Source organism: Suillus clintonianus (genome assembly GCF_016758775.1).
Source record: "Suillus clintonianus strain FC179 chromosome Unknown DEU56scaffold_30, whole genome shotgun sequence".
Lineage (NCBI taxonomy): Eukaryota > Fungi > Basidiomycota > Agaricomycetes > Boletales > Suillaceae > Suillus > Suillus clintonianus.
Genome location: NW_024539254.1, coordinates 301,306 through 318,372, shown reverse-complemented (window position 1 = coordinate 318,372; position 17,067 = coordinate 301,306). Strand labels below are relative to the sequence as shown.

At 48.3% G+C, this 17,067-nt stretch overlaps 5 protein-coding genes across 5 annotated transcripts; 3 read left to right on the top strand and 2 right to left on the bottom strand.

The window, feature by feature from the left end:
• The first annotated feature begins 133 nt into the window (after positions 1–133).
• Positions 134–2,646, top strand: DEU56DRAFT_980336 (uncharacterized protein). Its single transcript, XM_041359776.1, has 16 exons — positions 134–400; positions 451–618; positions 679–744; positions 801–830; positions 885–991; positions 1,042–1,081; positions 1,138–1,210; positions 1,258–1,291; positions 1,348–1,361; positions 1,470–1,603; positions 1,652–1,672; positions 1,726–1,766; positions 1,814–1,866; positions 1,939–1,946; positions 2,002–2,063; positions 2,158–2,646. Exons 2-16 carry the CDS (start codon positions 572–574, stop codon positions 2,397–2,399), a joined length of 972 nt encoding a protein of 323 aa, XP_041209139.1. The 5' UTR covers positions 134–400; positions 451–571; the 3' UTR covers positions 2,400–2,646.
• Positions 2,647–3,026: 380 nt separating this feature from the next.
• DEU56DRAFT_800676 (uncharacterized protein) lies at positions 3,027–4,349 on the bottom strand. Its single transcript, XM_041353099.1, has 3 exons — positions 4,011–4,349; positions 3,693–3,910; positions 3,027–3,644 (listed from the first exon to the last, which is right to left on the bottom strand). The coding sequence occupies exons 1-3, from the start codon at positions 4,232–4,234 to the stop codon at positions 3,202–3,204; spliced, it is 885 nt and encodes a 294-aa protein (XP_041209138.1). The 5' UTR covers positions 4,235–4,349; the 3' UTR covers positions 3,027–3,201.
• Positions 4,350–4,437: 88 nt separating this feature from the next.
• On the bottom strand, positions 4,438–6,721 carry DEU56DRAFT_972431 (NADP-dependent oxidoreductase domain-containing protein; the record flags this gene model as incomplete). The annotated part of the gene is made up of 10 exons (XM_041359488.1): positions 4,438–4,788; positions 4,843–4,973; positions 5,031–5,175; positions 5,225–5,281; positions 5,331–5,428; positions 6,091–6,103; positions 6,154–6,333; positions 6,392–6,435; positions 6,488–6,640; positions 6,695–6,721. The coding sequence occupies 10 exons, from the start codon at positions 6,719–6,721 to the stop codon at positions 4,698–4,700; spliced, it is 939 nt and encodes a 312-aa protein (XP_041209137.1). The 3' UTR covers positions 4,438–4,697.
• A 1,098-nt stretch (positions 6,722–7,819) lies between these two features.
• On the top strand, positions 7,820–11,807 carry DEU56DRAFT_735682 (uncharacterized protein; the record flags this gene model as incomplete). The annotated part of the gene is made up of 11 exons (XM_041348466.1): positions 7,820–8,082; positions 8,178–8,367; positions 8,415–9,140; positions 9,184–9,381; positions 9,436–9,652; positions 9,707–10,075; positions 10,124–10,513; positions 10,574–10,957; positions 11,058–11,443; positions 11,494–11,592; positions 11,646–11,807. 11 exons carry the CDS (start codon positions 7,820–7,822, stop codon positions 11,805–11,807), a joined length of 3,384 nt encoding a protein of 1,127 aa, XP_041209136.1.
• Positions 11,808–14,140: 2,333 nt separating this feature from the next.
• On the top strand, positions 14,141–14,589 carry DEU56DRAFT_690070 (uncharacterized protein; the record flags this gene model as incomplete). Its single annotated transcript, XM_041347108.1, has 2 exons — positions 14,141–14,390; positions 14,444–14,589. Coding segments are annotated over 2 exons (396 nt in total), but the record flags the coding sequence as incomplete, so codon positions are not given.
• Between the last annotated feature and the right edge of the window lie 2,478 nt (positions 14,590–17,067).

Genomic DNA, 17,067 nt, shown 5'->3' with positions numbered 1-17,067 from the left:
CGGCGAGCCTCGAGCATTTTGCCGGCGCGCAGGGTTACCAAAACAGGAAGTCACGCTAATCCCAAAAGCATCCTGATACGTCTCGGCAACTGTACGCGACTGTGTGTGAAAAAAAATTGTGTGCACAGATCCAGCGCCATGGCAGAACATCGTAAACTCCCATATCTATTACCTCTTCCATGCATGAATTGATTAGTACAGATCACGGGGAAACAGGCCAAAACCGGGGGAAACCGAACGCGGTGCACTACCCACTGTCAGTGGAAACATGAAACTTTGAACAATGACGGCACTCTGTACCCATGATCTGTGCTGTTTGACATGCATGGCAGATATATCTGAAAGGATCCAGACTTCAGCCTCGGCAAGCAAACTATTGCCATGGAGTGGGACAGTCGTGGTATGGTGTTCTTGAAGGCTATGAAGGCTGAGACTCAACGTGTTTTTCAGTTTTGAGAATTAGGATCAGCGGAGTGCAAGTGATGTTCAACCGCAGAGCTACCACTGACATATATATAATCACCTTGTGGAAAGAACAAGCCTTGTTTTTTTATTTCCTCATTTTACATAAATGGACCAGTATTTGCGAATTGCGTCCATCTCCATCGCATTGTACGAGTGAGTCCTTCTCTTCCTTCTTTTGTCGAGTGACTGTCTTATCATAGTGACTACCTTCAGTTATGTGATCACACTCCCCGCAGAATGGCGGTTTTACAGAAGCCAATCCTCAATCTTTCATCTCAAGTATGTACCCATGGGCGTTCATGTTCCACTACTGACGAACAGGTTCTCTCCATCAGTATTTCCTGCATCTTATTCATCCTCATACGGTATAACTTGTGCTTATCTCGCCATGCAAAGATTTCTCGCTCACATTGGTGCAGCTACGTCAGTATCGTAGTTATACTAGTCAGCAATTACGGAGCCTTCTCCACCAGCTTCACCCAAGAAACGTGTCAACATTACTATATTTTGGCGCCTATCTTCAAAGGTCTGTCCTGTCGATGTTCACCCGCCAGGACTCTGTTAACCACGCTGTAGTTTTACAAGCCATGGTATCGCAGGTCATCCTTGGTTTCAGGTATGTCCTGTCAATTTTTTTGTGGGTTTTGCACAGACAAGTTGAACGCCTTGTAGGACATTCAATATCGCAAAGAGAGATAGGAGGATAGGAAGCGCACTGTTGCTGCTATACCTCTTCTCGATTTCGGTAGGCTCTTGCCACAAGCATAATATCCTCTCTCTTATATGTGTTAGGTGGAATGCTTCACCGATGTATATCACCGGATCCGTAAGCTCTGGTCTATATTTTGATCTTTGGTTCGCATTGACCTTTAGAAATACCAGCCGTCGTTGTCGATGTACGTCAGCGTTCCTCACCACTAAACCTTACATCAACGGCGTACCTTTTCTAGGGAAAGTAAGTACTTCCTTTACCGCCAGCGTGGGCTGCTCAGATCCTAACGAAGCACAGCTGCACCCCGGTAGATTATGGAAAGACAATGACTGCCTGGGTCTACTACCTCGTTGTCATGTTGTATGACCTCGTGATGTTGACGATGTCCACTACGTATGTTCTGCGTTATAATCCTCTCAGCAGCAGGTGTGCCTTTTCTCTCCGTTGTCTTGAGTGTCACTAAACCATTGTTAGGCTAGAACGAGTGGTACGGGCGTAAGTCCCACTAGCATACTACTCAATGACATGGCATCGCTCATCGTACCCAGCCTGATGTATGATGGTATTGGGTATTTCGTTGTGCTGACAGGCAAGTACATTCTGCTTGTACTGATCACCCTCCTCACGTTCCCTCAGGGTCGAACATATTGAACGTTGTGTTGTATCGCGAGTCAGATGTCCAAGCTCAGGTAATTAGACCTAATTGCCGTACGCCATGGAAACTTAGTATCGCGATAATGTCGGTCCGCTTCTATGACTAGTCTGCAGGGTAAGTTCTGTATTGTTGGGTATTGAGGATCAGACCGCTCACAAGACATCATCAGGGCATCAATAGGTTATGCTGTAACGTGGATCATGAGCCAACAAATTCTCATCCATCAACAAGGTGCGCCGTGCGCCAGAGCTTGACGCGTCTTTTGCTGACTTTCACATTTCCGGTTTATTATGTTGTGCTCATTCTGTCCAAATTGCACAAAAAGAAATGCAACAGGCCCCGCGTATGGAAAGTTTGGTCATCGCGCGTCCTGCACAAAGTGCGAGGAGCGGGATGTTTAGTTTCCGCTCCCGGTTCGACCCAAAACGCGATGCCGACTTCGTAGCGTCGCCGCGTAATGCGCGTGTCAATGACGAGGTCGACACACAAGAGCGTTCGGTGGTCGCAGACTACTTGGATAAATCCGAGCATTTGAATCCTCGGAATGAATTCGGGGGCGTCGCCTAATAGCGCCTAATACCTATCGAGTGATACCAGGTGATGCCGCTATTTATATTTACTGTGTCTGCAGTGCTGTACATGTGTAATTTTGATGATTGTGATTGTCCATGTAGGTCCATCTTGGCATCCAACCTTTGACAGTTCTTTGACAGTGGCCCAGTATTGATTAATTATATAGGCTACGTACGTACGTGTACTATAGCTATGCTCTTGCATGGGAACTGCGATATAGTTTGAAACAGTTTGAGCGGTGGAGGGAGCGCTACACATAAACTTTTGTTTCTCTCTACCGTGTATGAATTTTAGAAAAACAGGCTGAGGCATAAGGAAAATGAAGCGAGGTGGATATCCGAGTCGCGCCCACTTGTCAACATGTAACTTTGAGATATCGGCGGCCCTCATGGCCTGTGCTGTTTGACAGACATATAAGATAAGGGAGAATCTGTCACATGTCCGAGTCAGACTCCAGTGAAGTTGCCGTGATATCGGTATGAGGTACAAGGCTATGAAGACCGAAGCTCAACGACGCAGTTTGACAACGGGAATCAGCGCCATCGTGTGCTGTGACCTGTCCGACATGATTGGCCTGACAATGTATGATATACTGGAGTGTGAGACTCAAGGTACCCCTGATAAGTAAAATACTGATTTGATGCAGGGAAGTAGTCGTGGTATTAGGTTACGGTATAAGGCTATGAAGACAGAAACTAAACAACGCAATTTAAGCGCGAGGATGACTACAGTTGAGGAAAATACCGAATATTAACATCACGAACGGCAACGTCGTAGGAAGGACATTAAAACTAAACTAAACTATCCTATCAGCAGACGTGATCAATGATGCACTATGTGGCTGGGACCTCAATCTCTTACCCACCCAGCTCAGCCCCCACGCACCGGCCCGCCCTAAGATCCACTGCGCGATGCGCATGCCAGGTACGAGCGCTATCACATCGCGGATATCCCATACGTCGCGATGATACGTGATCTGTTTTTGCTCATTGAAACTTAGGCGCGTGATGACGTGCAGCTGGAAGTGCAGTGGCGATGGAACCGCGAATGGTGTACCGGGAACTGGAAGCGAGGGGGTGGGGACGACTACTGAGAGCTCATGTACAGCCTCACTTGCAGGCGTACTAGTAGACCCGGGCGCGCGCAGGGAGAGCGACTTGGGCATCTTAAAGCCCATATGCAAGTCTGGAAACAGCAGGATGTTGAGCGTGTGCTCGACGATGCTCTTTTTGTGGCCATCTGGGAATCGTGAGAGGGCTGTATGGAGGTAGAGGCAAGGAGACAGACCGAAGCTCTCGCTCTCGCTAAATTCTTCGATTTCTGACCAGATACGCAGGAAACGAAACCAAGGATCCGAGCTGGCGGTATCTTTGACCCGGAAAGGGAGAAGCGCGCCGAGTATCTTGGATGGCTTTGGGATGTCGACTATGGAAAATTGGCGCACGAGAGCGTGAATATCAGCAATGAGGGCGCGGGAAGTGGCCGTTATCAGGGGATTTTCATAACTTTTGGGAGCGTCAGCATTACAGCAAACAAGATAGAGGCGGTATCCTTACACTGGGCACAAAACGTGAGTGAAAGCAAAGAAAGTATGAAATGATCCACTGACCTGCACGAGTTTCATAGAAGAGCTCAGCTGTATCCAGAAAGCTTGTGGATGGGGAATTATCGTATACAAAATCGCAGACCTGATATGTGAGGGGGTTTTTACATGTCACCATGCACAGTTCTGAAGGTTTCAGGTTGGCAGTTTTCAACTCGGACATGATTCCCGACGAGGATGATGTGCTGGGTGTACCTGGCGTAGGGAAAGGGATGGTGGACGTCATGGCTAGAAGGGTGCGATGTTGATGCGCTGCTCGTCGTCGTGGTGGACCACGACGAGCGGGAGGGCCTTAGTAGGTGGAGTATCCACTGGCTGGAAGGATCATCATTACCGTTTTCAGCCACTTCAGCAGACCAAACGAGTGAATTTGAAATTGCTTACACTCTATGTATTCCGTCACGTTACCCCTTAAGCTTAAGCTTGATCGCCATGGCCAGTTCATTACAAAAACACGATTCCCAAATTCTTTGCTCATTGCGTTTCCTGAACATGCTCCCTAGAAGGATCTTCAGGGTCTCGCCATCACCGTGCATTGTGTCCAACGCGACGATCTAAAATCTTGAACTTACGCCAACAATGAGTACCTCAATGTACCTCAACCTTGGCGTCGATCAGAGACAAAAAGGTAAACTATTATGAATTTACGGCGATCCAAAGGCTACTATACAGTTCTGACAGGATAGGACTCAAAGCGCGTAGTGCGGGGCGATGCCTTTGGCTTGTCCCCATGCATCTTCCAGCGACTTGACGACATCATCAGGAAGTGGTCCACCCTCGCTAGCAACAATGTGGTCAGACAATGCCAGTCACTATCAAAGACAAACTACCCACTGTTGCTTCAGATTATTCTCGAGTTGGTCGACGTTACTGGCACCAATAATAATGCCATCACTAGACTCCAATTGGCTGTGATGTTGAAGCCAACGATTAGCAGCTTCGGAAATGGGAATCCCCTGTTTGTCCTGATATTCGAGGTCATGAATTATGCATCACCCACGCGGCAATTCTCAGAGACTCACAAGCACACCCTTCAATTCTCGCAGGATAGGCATGAAAAGCGAATATTTTGCGCGAAAAAAACCTGCAGCTCGAGACTTGTTGGGATCCCATCTACCATTTCGCATGTCCGCTTCTGAAAGAATCCTCCCAGCAAGTAAACCGCTCCTGTAGAAGTTATCGTGCATTGATACGGCGAACGAGGGGAACAACATACGCTAATGGACTATACGCATAGAACCGTATCCCATAGTGCCGAAGGCAGGGCAACAACCTAGGGCTAGGTTAAGACAGGAGGAGTGAGTGTGCTATCACCAACTCACTCTGTTTCAACTCTTCGTTCGAGTGCATTATAGACTCCTTGATATACAGTCGGTCTGACCCATCCGTTGGCTTTCGCTATGCCAACCATCTCAGCCACCTGGTTAGAAAGGAGGCACAATAAGTTATGCAATATAGCGTCATATATATATATAGACAGACCTCCCAAGCGTTATAAGGTAAGGTAGACGACATTGAAATACAACTAGTGCCGCCATATGATCACGTGACTGTTCCCACGGCCAAATCTCAGAATTCGAAAATCCAAAATCACTATTTGCCTCGAAAATCACTTTGACAACATCAAAAAAAAATTGAAATTAAAAAACAATAAGCTTTGTATTTTACTCTACATCCACACTTAAAGTACTAGGAATATCAAAGGAGTATGGTTATGACTGACTACGCACCAGTAGTGCTTACCTTGATTGTGGCACAGCCTGGTGTTATGTAATCAACCATATATGGTTAAAGTGGTATCACGTGACGTGGCCAAATCTACGGGACAAATATTTTATTTTCCGCCTATAGCGTCAGAAATGTATTTGGAGATGAAATACAACATATAGAAAAAGTGGAAATAGCTCTCTTAAATTTCAGTTTTGAGAAAATTTGAGACCATCAAGCTATCTAGAGAGGTCTTAGGAAAAGATTGGTGCAAAAAGAATGTTTGGAAAGTGGATGAGGAAAGTGCAATAAGTTGTGCAAAATGGTGTCTCAAAATGTAGTTGGATTTTAATGTCGTCTACCTTAGTTCGAAACCCCAAACTCCTCACTGAGTTGAGATCATCAGGGAAGTCAAATACACGTCACTTCGAAACTCACAAGAGACCTTTGTTGTAAAGTTCGTTGATGGCTCGAAGAGTAACTTCAATCGGAACGCTCCTGTCTGGTCTGTGCAAATAGAATGTTTTGATCTTCGTCTTCCCCAGCGCCTTCATAGAAATTTCAAGCGACGCCTGAATTTTGTCTGGCGCGAAGTCCCCAGGCGCAGCTGGATTGACCCTACACATAATAACAAACATGAGAGGCTTCTCTAGCGAATTGTAGCGGAAATACAAACTTTGTATCCACTGTACATCCTTTCAGATCGAGTTGGCTGATGAACTAAGATAGTGCTATTGAGCGACGACGAATATTTCGGAGAACTTGCTCTTACCTCCTCTGATTTCCCAGCTCCGTATATACGAGAAGTATCGATTTGTTTGTGGCCATGGCTGGCGAATACGTCTACGGCCTTCTGGGCGTCTTCAATGGTGTGAATTTGCGCTCCAGCGGAATTTGGGCCAGGTAGACCAAACAGAGCAGCACCCTAAGAAGTCAAAAAAATTAGCAGGTAGTCGACAAGTTGAAGATCCATACTGACATAAAGAAGAGGAATTCGCGTCGACATTGTTCGAGACGTCAGCTGCTAGCAATGAGCATGAAGAGATCCTTTATGAACTGTCACATCATTTGATGAATAATGTGACATCGGCAGTGCACACGCCAGCTCATGCCAATTATCAATCTTTGTCAATGTGGTCATGATCCAGTTCAATGGTGACCGGTGACCAAATGCTCGTTTAAAGCGGATCGCGAGCGTTGAGAGACCTCAACATTTTGACCACCAATGGATCCAATGCGGAATCACGTAAATTGCTTCCGCGGAACCAACTGTGGCTTACACGTGACAGTACACCGTGAACCTACTTCAACAGGCCCATGGAGGAGTTGTTGGTATCCATCGACCGGTCCAGGGAAACGTATGTATTTGATGTTCAAGCTAACGACGATGCTGACTGGCCAGGACTGCAATGCTTCGTTCATCCACATCAAGTGAAAATGGTAGGGAGGGTTTGATACTTGCTCAACGCCCCACCTCAGGCAACACTTTTCGGTGCCAATAAGGGGTCTTTCAGACCCGGTTATTATGTTGTGGGAAACCTGTCTGCGAGACCCATCATCCCTCCAATCTAAAAATAGCTTACATATACTTTTAGTTCCGGTACCTCCCAGGTACCTACGGCGCCTCTCGCACCTCATTTTGTAGGTTCTGGCAGTTCATCCGTAGGCTCCAGCGGTATGCGTGATAGTCTTGTAGGGTTGCCTGGTAGGTGGGAGGTATCCTTGTAAGTTTTCTGTTTATGTATTATAACACTCAAAGTACTAACTTCGTCCGCACAGTCTTCTGTGCATGCAGGTTGACCCTCTCGCCATGACTCTAACTAACTCCCGCAATACTCGTAAAGCTCAAATCGTTTCCTCTGGCCTTGGTCAACACTTTGTCAGCCCAAGGAAAGCCAGAGACAAGAGGAAAACTCAAATGCTGGTGGAGTTTCCTGGCGCGGAACTCAGGCGTCGTCGTCTACTTGCTCAAATGCAACGACTCATGGATCCCACACTCCCCAATTCAGGGTATTCTCCTGGTATTGCCCTGGGTAGTACCTCTGGTGGAGTAGCCAACGCGAACACACCCAATGAATTGGAGTTTGCAGGCACCGACTTTGAAATGTTGGAGGAATCCTCTTCTGATAGGCCTGTAAACTTGGAGAGCAGTCCACACAAACGGCGCATTCTCCCTGATAAGTCCACAGATACATTATACACCAACTGGCACAGGCTCATCCCCACCCTCGTCGACCCGCAATTGCAGTATTACGCCCGTACTCTCGGCCAAGCCTTGGAAAGAACTCAAGATGTGATCTCAGCATGTGGAACTCTCTCATGCGCACAGAAAAGAACAAATCTGTTGTGCCTATTCTTCGACAGTAAGTACTTACGCTTTTAGCCCATCACATGATCTTACAAGTGCGAAATACATCAACAGGATTTGTATCAATTGATGTATTGAGCTGTGAATGCTCCAGCCTTCCGCAGGTCCTTCTTCATCATGGGCTGTTCCCCACGGCACCTTCCCAACCTCGCATGGCGGTATCTGTTGATCTACTCTCGTTTTATCGCGCTCTTTTTGAGCGCTCTTGTGACGCCATCAATGCTCTTGCATCCGCTCTCAAAACTCACTATTCACGCAGGGGTTTTCAAGTGACCGACTCGCGGGTAAGATATAGTTACATCAGGTTTAACGTCACTAAACTAGATTAAAGGGTGACCTCGTGCAAGAACCGTTTCGTCGTGGTCTAGGCCACGCCGTACAATGGTACGATGTCCTCCAGGTCGAAATTGAACGGCAAGTCGATGCAGTCCTGCAACAGACTCGAGACCGCGTTGCCAGTCTCCAGCCACCCCAACTCCCTCCTCTCACAAATGCTGAAAGTTCGGCTTTGACTGCCTTGCACCATGGCCGATGCGCGTCACTCCTCGTACAACGTTGTCCAGCATGTTTTGGTGGGACACTGTTTGGCAGACCCATTGATCAAGGCGGGGACATACATGTTGCTACAGACGGCAATTTTCATCACCGCCACCGACGTTCCGCGGGTGATTGTCCTCGCTTCTACGAGCCCACTTACTTCCTTCCTAAACAGTTTGTTGATGCAGTTGGGTGCCGAATTGATGCACAACGTAAGCGACCTCCAAAAGCACACACCCCCATTGTCCCTGATGTGGCTATTGACCTATGTGAGAATGCATATGAAGCTGCCGACGGGAAGAAACAAAAGGCCGCAATGGACAGCTTCGACAACACGGGATTGATGGCCCTTATTTGCCGTCATGATATCCCACTATTTTTTGCTAACATCGATTCCCCCGGCGAGCAACAGAAATACTCAGTTGCGCTTATAGAACACTTGTTCACATTGCTCCCTCCTCAAGCCACAGTCGCGACCCTCTATGACGTAGGCTGTGTTCTGGCACGTTCCCTTTCAAAGGTATGTATGATCTTAGTTGGATTCACGTGCTAATTATTTGCAGTTTGAGATTCTCCCTCGGGATGTTCTATCACGCCTGCGCTTTGCAACTACAGCCATGCACGCCTATGGCCACGAATGGGCCTGCCAGCTGGTGCACAATCCACGGATGTGCATTGGCCTTGGATTATCTGATGGCGAGGGGACTGAGCGGTTATGGTCGCGGTTCGTTCGCTTGATAGGTGTCGAAAGGTCATCATCAGTGCGTTAGGTGGCATTGCACCTAGGAATGTACTAATTATTTTCATTTGTTTAGCGCCAGCGCCGTATCTGGTTAATTGACCGTCAAGCGACTGCCATAGGATCGGAAATGAAGGCAGACCTTGGGGATTGGATCAAGCGCCGTCTGAAGCGAGGCATCAAGGACCAGGGCTCAGCTGCGCTCAACGTGCTCAATCGCTGCGAAACATCTGTGGAGGACCTACGAACTCAATGGGCTGACCAGCGACAATCACAGCTGTCGATTCGAGCTCGTGAGTAGGCCCGTAATACGCGCGCAATAGTAATTATGTTGAAAATGTTGTCAGATGCCCCTGCTCGCCTCAAGAAGGAGCTCGACACAGTTCTCGCTCTACAAGCTGATTTGGATGTCTCGGATCGAGCCTTGCAGGCTACGAGGACTATGCTGGAGAAGGAGGCAGCATCCGGTGACACTCTAGATGTCCTCGCGAGCCTACAGAGGGGTCACGAGCGTCTCATGACCAAAGTCGAAGCGTTGTACTCTTCTCTTAACGTTCATGATAGATTTCCGGAGCTCGACGGAGTCAATCTTGACTTCGTCCGTGTCCTTCTTATGGCTCGAGACCTTAAAATGAATATTCGGAAGCGTGCCATCGCCAGTTTTTTCGAATGGGATAAGCTAGATCGGGCTGTAGGCGGGTCCCAGCAAACATTAGGTAAGTCTTCATATTCAATTATTCCTCCATTCTAACCTTATTCTTCAGGGACGAAGCTTCATCAACACACTCGAAAAGCCATAGCGAAGCGCCAACCTGCTCTTATGACGGCAATCCGACAATTTAATTCTTACTGTGAGCGGTTAGAATCACTGTATGATCCTGCTTGGAACATCCCACTTCCTACCCCCCTTCCAACAAAGTTAGCTGAACTACGTGGCGACCAGACCTTGATGCAGGATATCTGGGTTGTGCCCTCCGTAGGAGAGGTGCCTCGATGGCTAGAAGACTCGGACGTCAGGGACGGAATTCGTGCCCTTCTCAAACGTGACCGGTGCCAGGAGGAGCAAAAACGCTTAGGCATGGAGGCTGACAATTTGTGCCGCTTCTTCGGAGAAGAGCTAACTGCACTGGAGCTCTCACTCCGATTGCCCGAAAGTAAGTTTGATTCTCGCTATTTATTCAAGGTCTCATTGATCCGGCCTTGCTCGTTTATAGATAAGCGCTTTCGTGTTCCATTGCAACAACGGCACTCACATTTTATCCGACTTCAGACGCGTTGGTCAAATTCGCTTGCATCATCGGTTCGGTTCACAAGCCGTGCAAAAGAGGCGCTAGACCGCGCTATAGCCTACTCTGGAGATCCTCAAGATACTGTTCTTAATCTGGCTAGCGTAACAGTGCAGGACCCTGCTCCAGAGGATGAACCAGTCGTCCCTGAGGTGGATGACTTGGACTCGCAGGAGCTTGAGCCTGAGCAAGCTGCGCTTGCAGACATCCTGGAGGGTGATATTGCCGGAGCGGAGCTTGATGAAGATCAAGACTTAGTGTCTAATATGTGCGCTGACATTGTGTGGGATTCCCCAGAGGTACGTCAATGTCGTTGACAGGCCAAACATCACTAATAACCTGTAGGGTCTCCTGATTGATGATTTCCGCGCCCCATCTCAAGATTCGCATGTCATTGTGGCTGGACGGGTAGCAACACGAGTACGACCATCAATGGGTGGATTCCCCCAACAAGTTTTTGAGCCGAGAGACATCTCATTTCTTGCTTCTCCGACAGCGTACCTGAACGATGTTTGTATCAATGGCTGTGCCGTGCTTCTGCAGATAGATATCCCTAACCCCACTGTAGCTATCTTCTCCACCCACGATCTTCCTCGCATCCGCTACAACGCAGCCGATGATATCCTTTGGCGCAATACATCCTGGACACGTTATTGGGAGAAAGATGTCTGGGTTATCCCGATTCATAGGCCAACTAGTGTTGGCCATTGGGTGGTTTGCATTATTTACTTGTCAAGAAAAGAAATCCATCTCTTTGATAGTCTCGCTGAACGAAAACCGTGGAAACACGACTTGAAAGTATGTTTATCTTGACTTACGTGCAATCATGATTTTGATATCTTTTACAGGACATCATGAAACTTGTTTGTCGGCTTCTGGCAATCGCACATCAACGAAACAAGCAGGTACATATTGATCTGGATGGATGGGTGGCTCGCCCATTGACCGTAAGTTCAAGCGCATCTCTCATGTCTAAACCTCAATTTAATGATTCACGCAGATCAAACCTCTCCAGACTAACGGATATGATTGCGGGGTATGGATATTAGCAGCCATGATTGCTGTCCTACATGGACGACACATTACGCGACTACAAGAGGAGGAAATGAGCGACCTGCGATATTACCTACGTGCTCGTGTACTTTCTATACCTGCATTCTAGCACGCATCAATGTACAGTACCCTAGATCTATGAATATTGACCATTGGCGAGCAATCTGAGTGAGGCGCCTATACTTCGTCTTCTCCCTTTCACCAAATTTGAGGTTACCGCTGAGGACAAATCATGGCGCATCAGACAGGCTATGATTCATAGAATGGCATATCTCTGAAATGTTGGCCGTATATCATTAATATACTTACGGAGTCCGAGAGCCTTCTCCCTACCATCATTGAGCTTGCAGAGGACAAGTCATGACGTGTCAGACAGGCTATCATAGAATATATCAATCTTATCGCCACACTGAGGACAAATCATAGCGCATCAGACTGATTCAGACAGGCTACCATAGAATGATAGCATACTATCTCTGTGAAGTTGGCTGTACATCATTAATATATTCACTGAGTCCGAGCACCTTCTCCCTACCATCATCATGATCGAGTTTGCTGTTTGCCATGATATAATATTTTGTCTTCTCACCATATGATACCGTGACACTCTGGTAAGTATTTCTTCACAAAACATCTCAGGCTCTCTCATATCACCATCAGAAACATTTACCATGTCGAACCGAGCACACAATGTCGGCTGATAGTAGATTCACAATGAGCTTACTAACGAGCGGACTCAAGTGTCAGTTCAACAACTGGAAGGTAAGTCCTAGTTTAGACTATCACTGTTTGTGCACCGTCACCTGCAGGAAGCCAATAACGTATACTGATGAGTCTCACTCCTTGCGCCATAGGACACAACTTATCATCGCTGTCCAGAGACATTGTGATGTCAATAGGTTGGGGCTGATGGTGTGAGTCGTTCAATACTGTTGTTGGGGATTTAAGGACAAATTGTCTCTTGCAGCTTGTGTTTCAATGTTAGCGCGAGTTTTATTCTCGATATTATTGGCTGATGGCCTCGCAGGAAGGCTCTCCAGTAGGTTCACGAACCTCCAGGACCTACTGGACTGCTCATGGCCTCTCAGACTTCCATGACAGGCCCTACCGAAAAAGACACTTCAGGTCAGTCCGCTTCCGATAACGATCGCATTCTAACTTGTTATGTAGCGGGACCCTGGACTGGATCCTACTAATGGCCCCAAATAAATATATATAAGAATGAGGCCGCGGTGAATATTTTCCTCCTGAGCTGCTCTTGATATCACTTGCTCATAAGCCTCTCAGATCTTCCGCTAACGTTGCTTCCATCAACGCACAAAATACCTTTCGCTGTCGACATTTTTTTGGTGCGTAAATATATTTCACTTGCTTTTCTTTCCTTCACTTATGCACCGTCTCCCGTGACAGCTAAGTCCTCTCAATTTGAATCTATACCCCTTGTACACTGTGGTTGTGCTTGCATTGGTGCGTCATTGCATTCTCCAAAGTTTGTTTTATTGACAATCATTTAGAATGACTCAAACACCGTACAGCGAGGAAATGGACTTGTTCAATAGGCAGTCCTCTCCGCCTCCAAGATACATCAATCCCTCTGCGGCCTTTCCCCTCAGCAGTGCAGCCTTTCCCCTTGCTGGTGACAACTACATATATGAACAGCTCGGTGGAGGCCGTCGGTATCAAGAACCAGCGGTCGAGCTCACTCCGTCAAGGTTGAGGAGTAATCTTAAGGCTATGGCACGGGACACTGGGATCATCAAAGGTGCTTCAATTCGACGAAGGGGGGGCCAACAACCGACCCCAGACAGTCAAGGCTCTGTGGAATCAGGTCCCGGTGCTGCATCTTTGGACCTTCCTCAGGATGATGACGCCACCCCAAGTGATTCAACATCGCTCACCGTTGCGCTGAATGGCAGTCGTCAGCCCTCACCATTTACCGGTGATGCGACATCACTTACTGTGGCACCGGGCAATAGTCGCCACCCCTCACCATTTGCGGGTGACGCGGCTTCCCGACCCCCAGCTCCCGCACCTCTTCAAGATATGTTTTATAATTCAATGAGCGACCAGCCTGCTTGGACAGGTCAACAAGCATCCAATATGTTTGACCTGATGGGCGCTGACTCATTCACAACCTTACTTGGGGATCATGCTCCAGATCCTTCGGGTTTTGTACAGGGCTTCTCCGGTCAAGTCCCGGCATTCGAACTTCGGCGTCCATCTCACTTGGCTCCTCAAGCCGCCCACGCACCTCCACCCTCCACAAATGTTATCCCGCCTACACCCCTGAAGGACTTGATCCCTGGTTCTAGTGTCCCCAATCTACCTTCCCCCAGGCCAAGTCAGCAGCTTGACTTGAGCCACTACTCTCCTGACACCAGCGTCCGCGAACGGTTTCCCGAAGAAAGCCTCACCTCACACTCCGAGGAACTACCTGTCGTGGGACGCAGGTCTGCAGAGACCAATGCTGCACTTGACGCAGGATTCGCGGTCGTTGATCAGGCACTGCTCGAGTTATCCAGGTCCACTACGATGCCCATGCATCAGGTCATCAACCTGTTCATGAAGAGCCGTGGACGCACAGCAAGCAGCATCAATTACTGGAATCTTTATTCCAATTATTTCAAGGACAAGTCCAAGCAGGAACTCGCCCGACTTGGTCGAGATCTTTCGGCTGGAGGAAGCACGCCAAGTAAGTTCTAAATGCAGACTCATTTCAGTACGTAAATTGATCTTGCATCACAGGCGCGGGTGTGCGTAAAGAATGCTATGTGAAGTTCAAAGAACAGTTCCCCGACACATATCAAGATATCCTTGACACCCACGATGAGATGGCTTCACTAGGTGGATTGCCTCAAACAGTCAGCCAACGTGCGCAGGCATTCCAGAGGTTTCACAAAAGGGTGACAGATATAGTAAGTGATTTCATATCAAACTGATTGGTGCCTCGACGCTTAATGTACACTTGTCATTTCAGTTGGATGTTGCGTCGGCCAAATTCGGGTTCGAATCCGCTACCGTCATGTGTGGCAAAATCGTCAATCAGGACGCCTCACTCGGTCATGTACACACGACACCTGGTGCAATGGATGTAAGTCGTCAAAGATCATGCTAAACCTCGCGCACATATTGATATTTTGTGCTAGTTCTTTCTGACGCGATGCCGCGCAGACAATGACACCATCCTCGCTCACCTCAAAGCCCAAGTTTAGTGAGTCTTGTTTCGTTATCTTGAAGGCCGCGATGTCTTATCAAACATCACAGTAACACAATGTCGTTATCGGCTGTGGAGGATGCATTCATGGAGCACGAAGATGATGATGTGGCGTCCACCTCCAAAGGTGTAGACTCCAAGGACCTACTAGACTCTAAGGATGTGGATCAGGCTTCTGACCTTTTGGAGGGACGAGAGGATAGTATCAAATGGATCAAGAGGGAAATTACGAAACAAGTCGGTACGTTCGGTATTGGTTTTTATTTATCGTATTCAGACTACTTACCACCCTACACCAGCCAAGTTTGGAGGCAAATTCGGCACTGACAGGACCTTTCCTTGGAAGCTCATGCCGAACGCGCTCGCAGATGATAACCTTTGCATCAAGGGCTACCCTGCACACAAGTGCCTCCTCCCTGGCGAGGCACGTGGTGTTGCCTCAAATGCAAAGAGCAAGGGAGTCGCTGGCCTGACACAGAAGGAGGTCTCTATCCTCGTGGAGTCCTTAAAAGCAAAGACTATGTATGTAGAGAAAGTTGATATCGTGGAACGAGGTATGTGTGATCTGTCCCTGAGTGTGTAATTTTCCTTGACGGTCCGGTGTCAATAGCGGCAGTATTGAGCTCTGAGAAGCCCGTCATTCTCGGCGAAGCTCCTCCATCGGACTATCCTTATCCAGGTGCTCGACGGCTGTTCGTCGATGGTCATACGGACTACAATGGTCCTTCTCGCCTCAAGCCCAGTTCCGCAACTACCAAAGTCAAGAAATCTACTACTTTGACAGGAAAATCAACTACGCATGTTGAACCACCTCCATCGCGGATTTTCAAGGTTGTTGACAGGCCGCCGGCTCGCGAGGTGATTGAAGTCCAATCTACTTCATCCGATTCTCAAGACGGAAATGACCAGCGTGAACCGGACTCTGAGTCAGAGTACGAAGAAGCATCTCGGGGCAAGAGGAAGAAGCGGCAGTCCAGTGGTGAGCTGCGTGCATCGAAGAAGCGCGCTTCACCTGTAGACATTGTCCCAAAAGCAGCGACTCGAACAGGAACGCAATCGAAGGAGAAATCAGGACTGTCGCAGTCACAGGCCCCTAGTGCTTCTCCCACGAAAGGGGGTCCATTATCCCCTGTGACGGTGGAGTCTTCGAGTGATGAGGAGGATCCCACTGCAACTAGCACAAGTAAGTGTCCCACTGTCTATAACTCACCCTGGGATTCACCTGATTTTACACAGCCAGAGTTACGCGCCTTCGTGATGGCCCTTCCAACAAACCTCAAGATACAAAAGGTACGGCTGCGTTAATTTTTTGTGTTTCAATGATCTCACCTTGTATTTCACAGGTCGTCCTAAACCACGACCGGTTGTCAAGGGTTCACGTCCGAAGCCAAAGACTACTCGTCAAGGCCGGGCCCTTCGTGTGATGTACTCTGACGATGATGTTGAAGCTGTTAGCGACGGGATTGCAGATAAGTCCCAAAAACTTGCCCCCAAGAGTGCGGACAACTCTGCAACATGTCCTGCAGATGCACCAACGCATACTACTGATGACGGGGCTGCCCAGCTGCCGCAGTCCAATACAGAGATGGACAGCGCATGCCCGGTACAACAGTCTCCTCGTCCACTGTCTCCTTCGACTTCAGGCGCTAACGAACGTGATGTTCCCAGCGATGTTGGCCGAGTTCCAGTGCTGTTGCAACAAGGCAACATGTCCTCACCCACAGAGCTTCCTCCTTTGCCTCAGAGAGGAGGAGGAGGAGGCGATGAATTGGTGACCCGAGGTACAGCAGATGACCACTTGGTTACTCATGAAGACCTACTGGAGTCCCACAACCTCCCCGCAAACGCTCACCGCCAATCTGAAGAGCCCGTGCGCCCTCGAGAGCTTTTCCGTCATGATCCACGCGAACCTGTCCGTCAGGATCCTCGTGACCATATCCGTCAGGACCCTCGTGACCATATCCGCCAGGACCCTCGGGATCGTTTCCATTATGATCGTGATCACAGGAATAATCCCTACCACAGTTCTCGTGGACCTCTACCTCTTGACCCTCGTGGACCTCTCCTGGCCAACTCTCATGAACGCCATGATCGAGAGCTCCATGATCATCGCTTCCCTGGTCGTAGTATTCATGGCTCTTCCTATCCCGTAAGT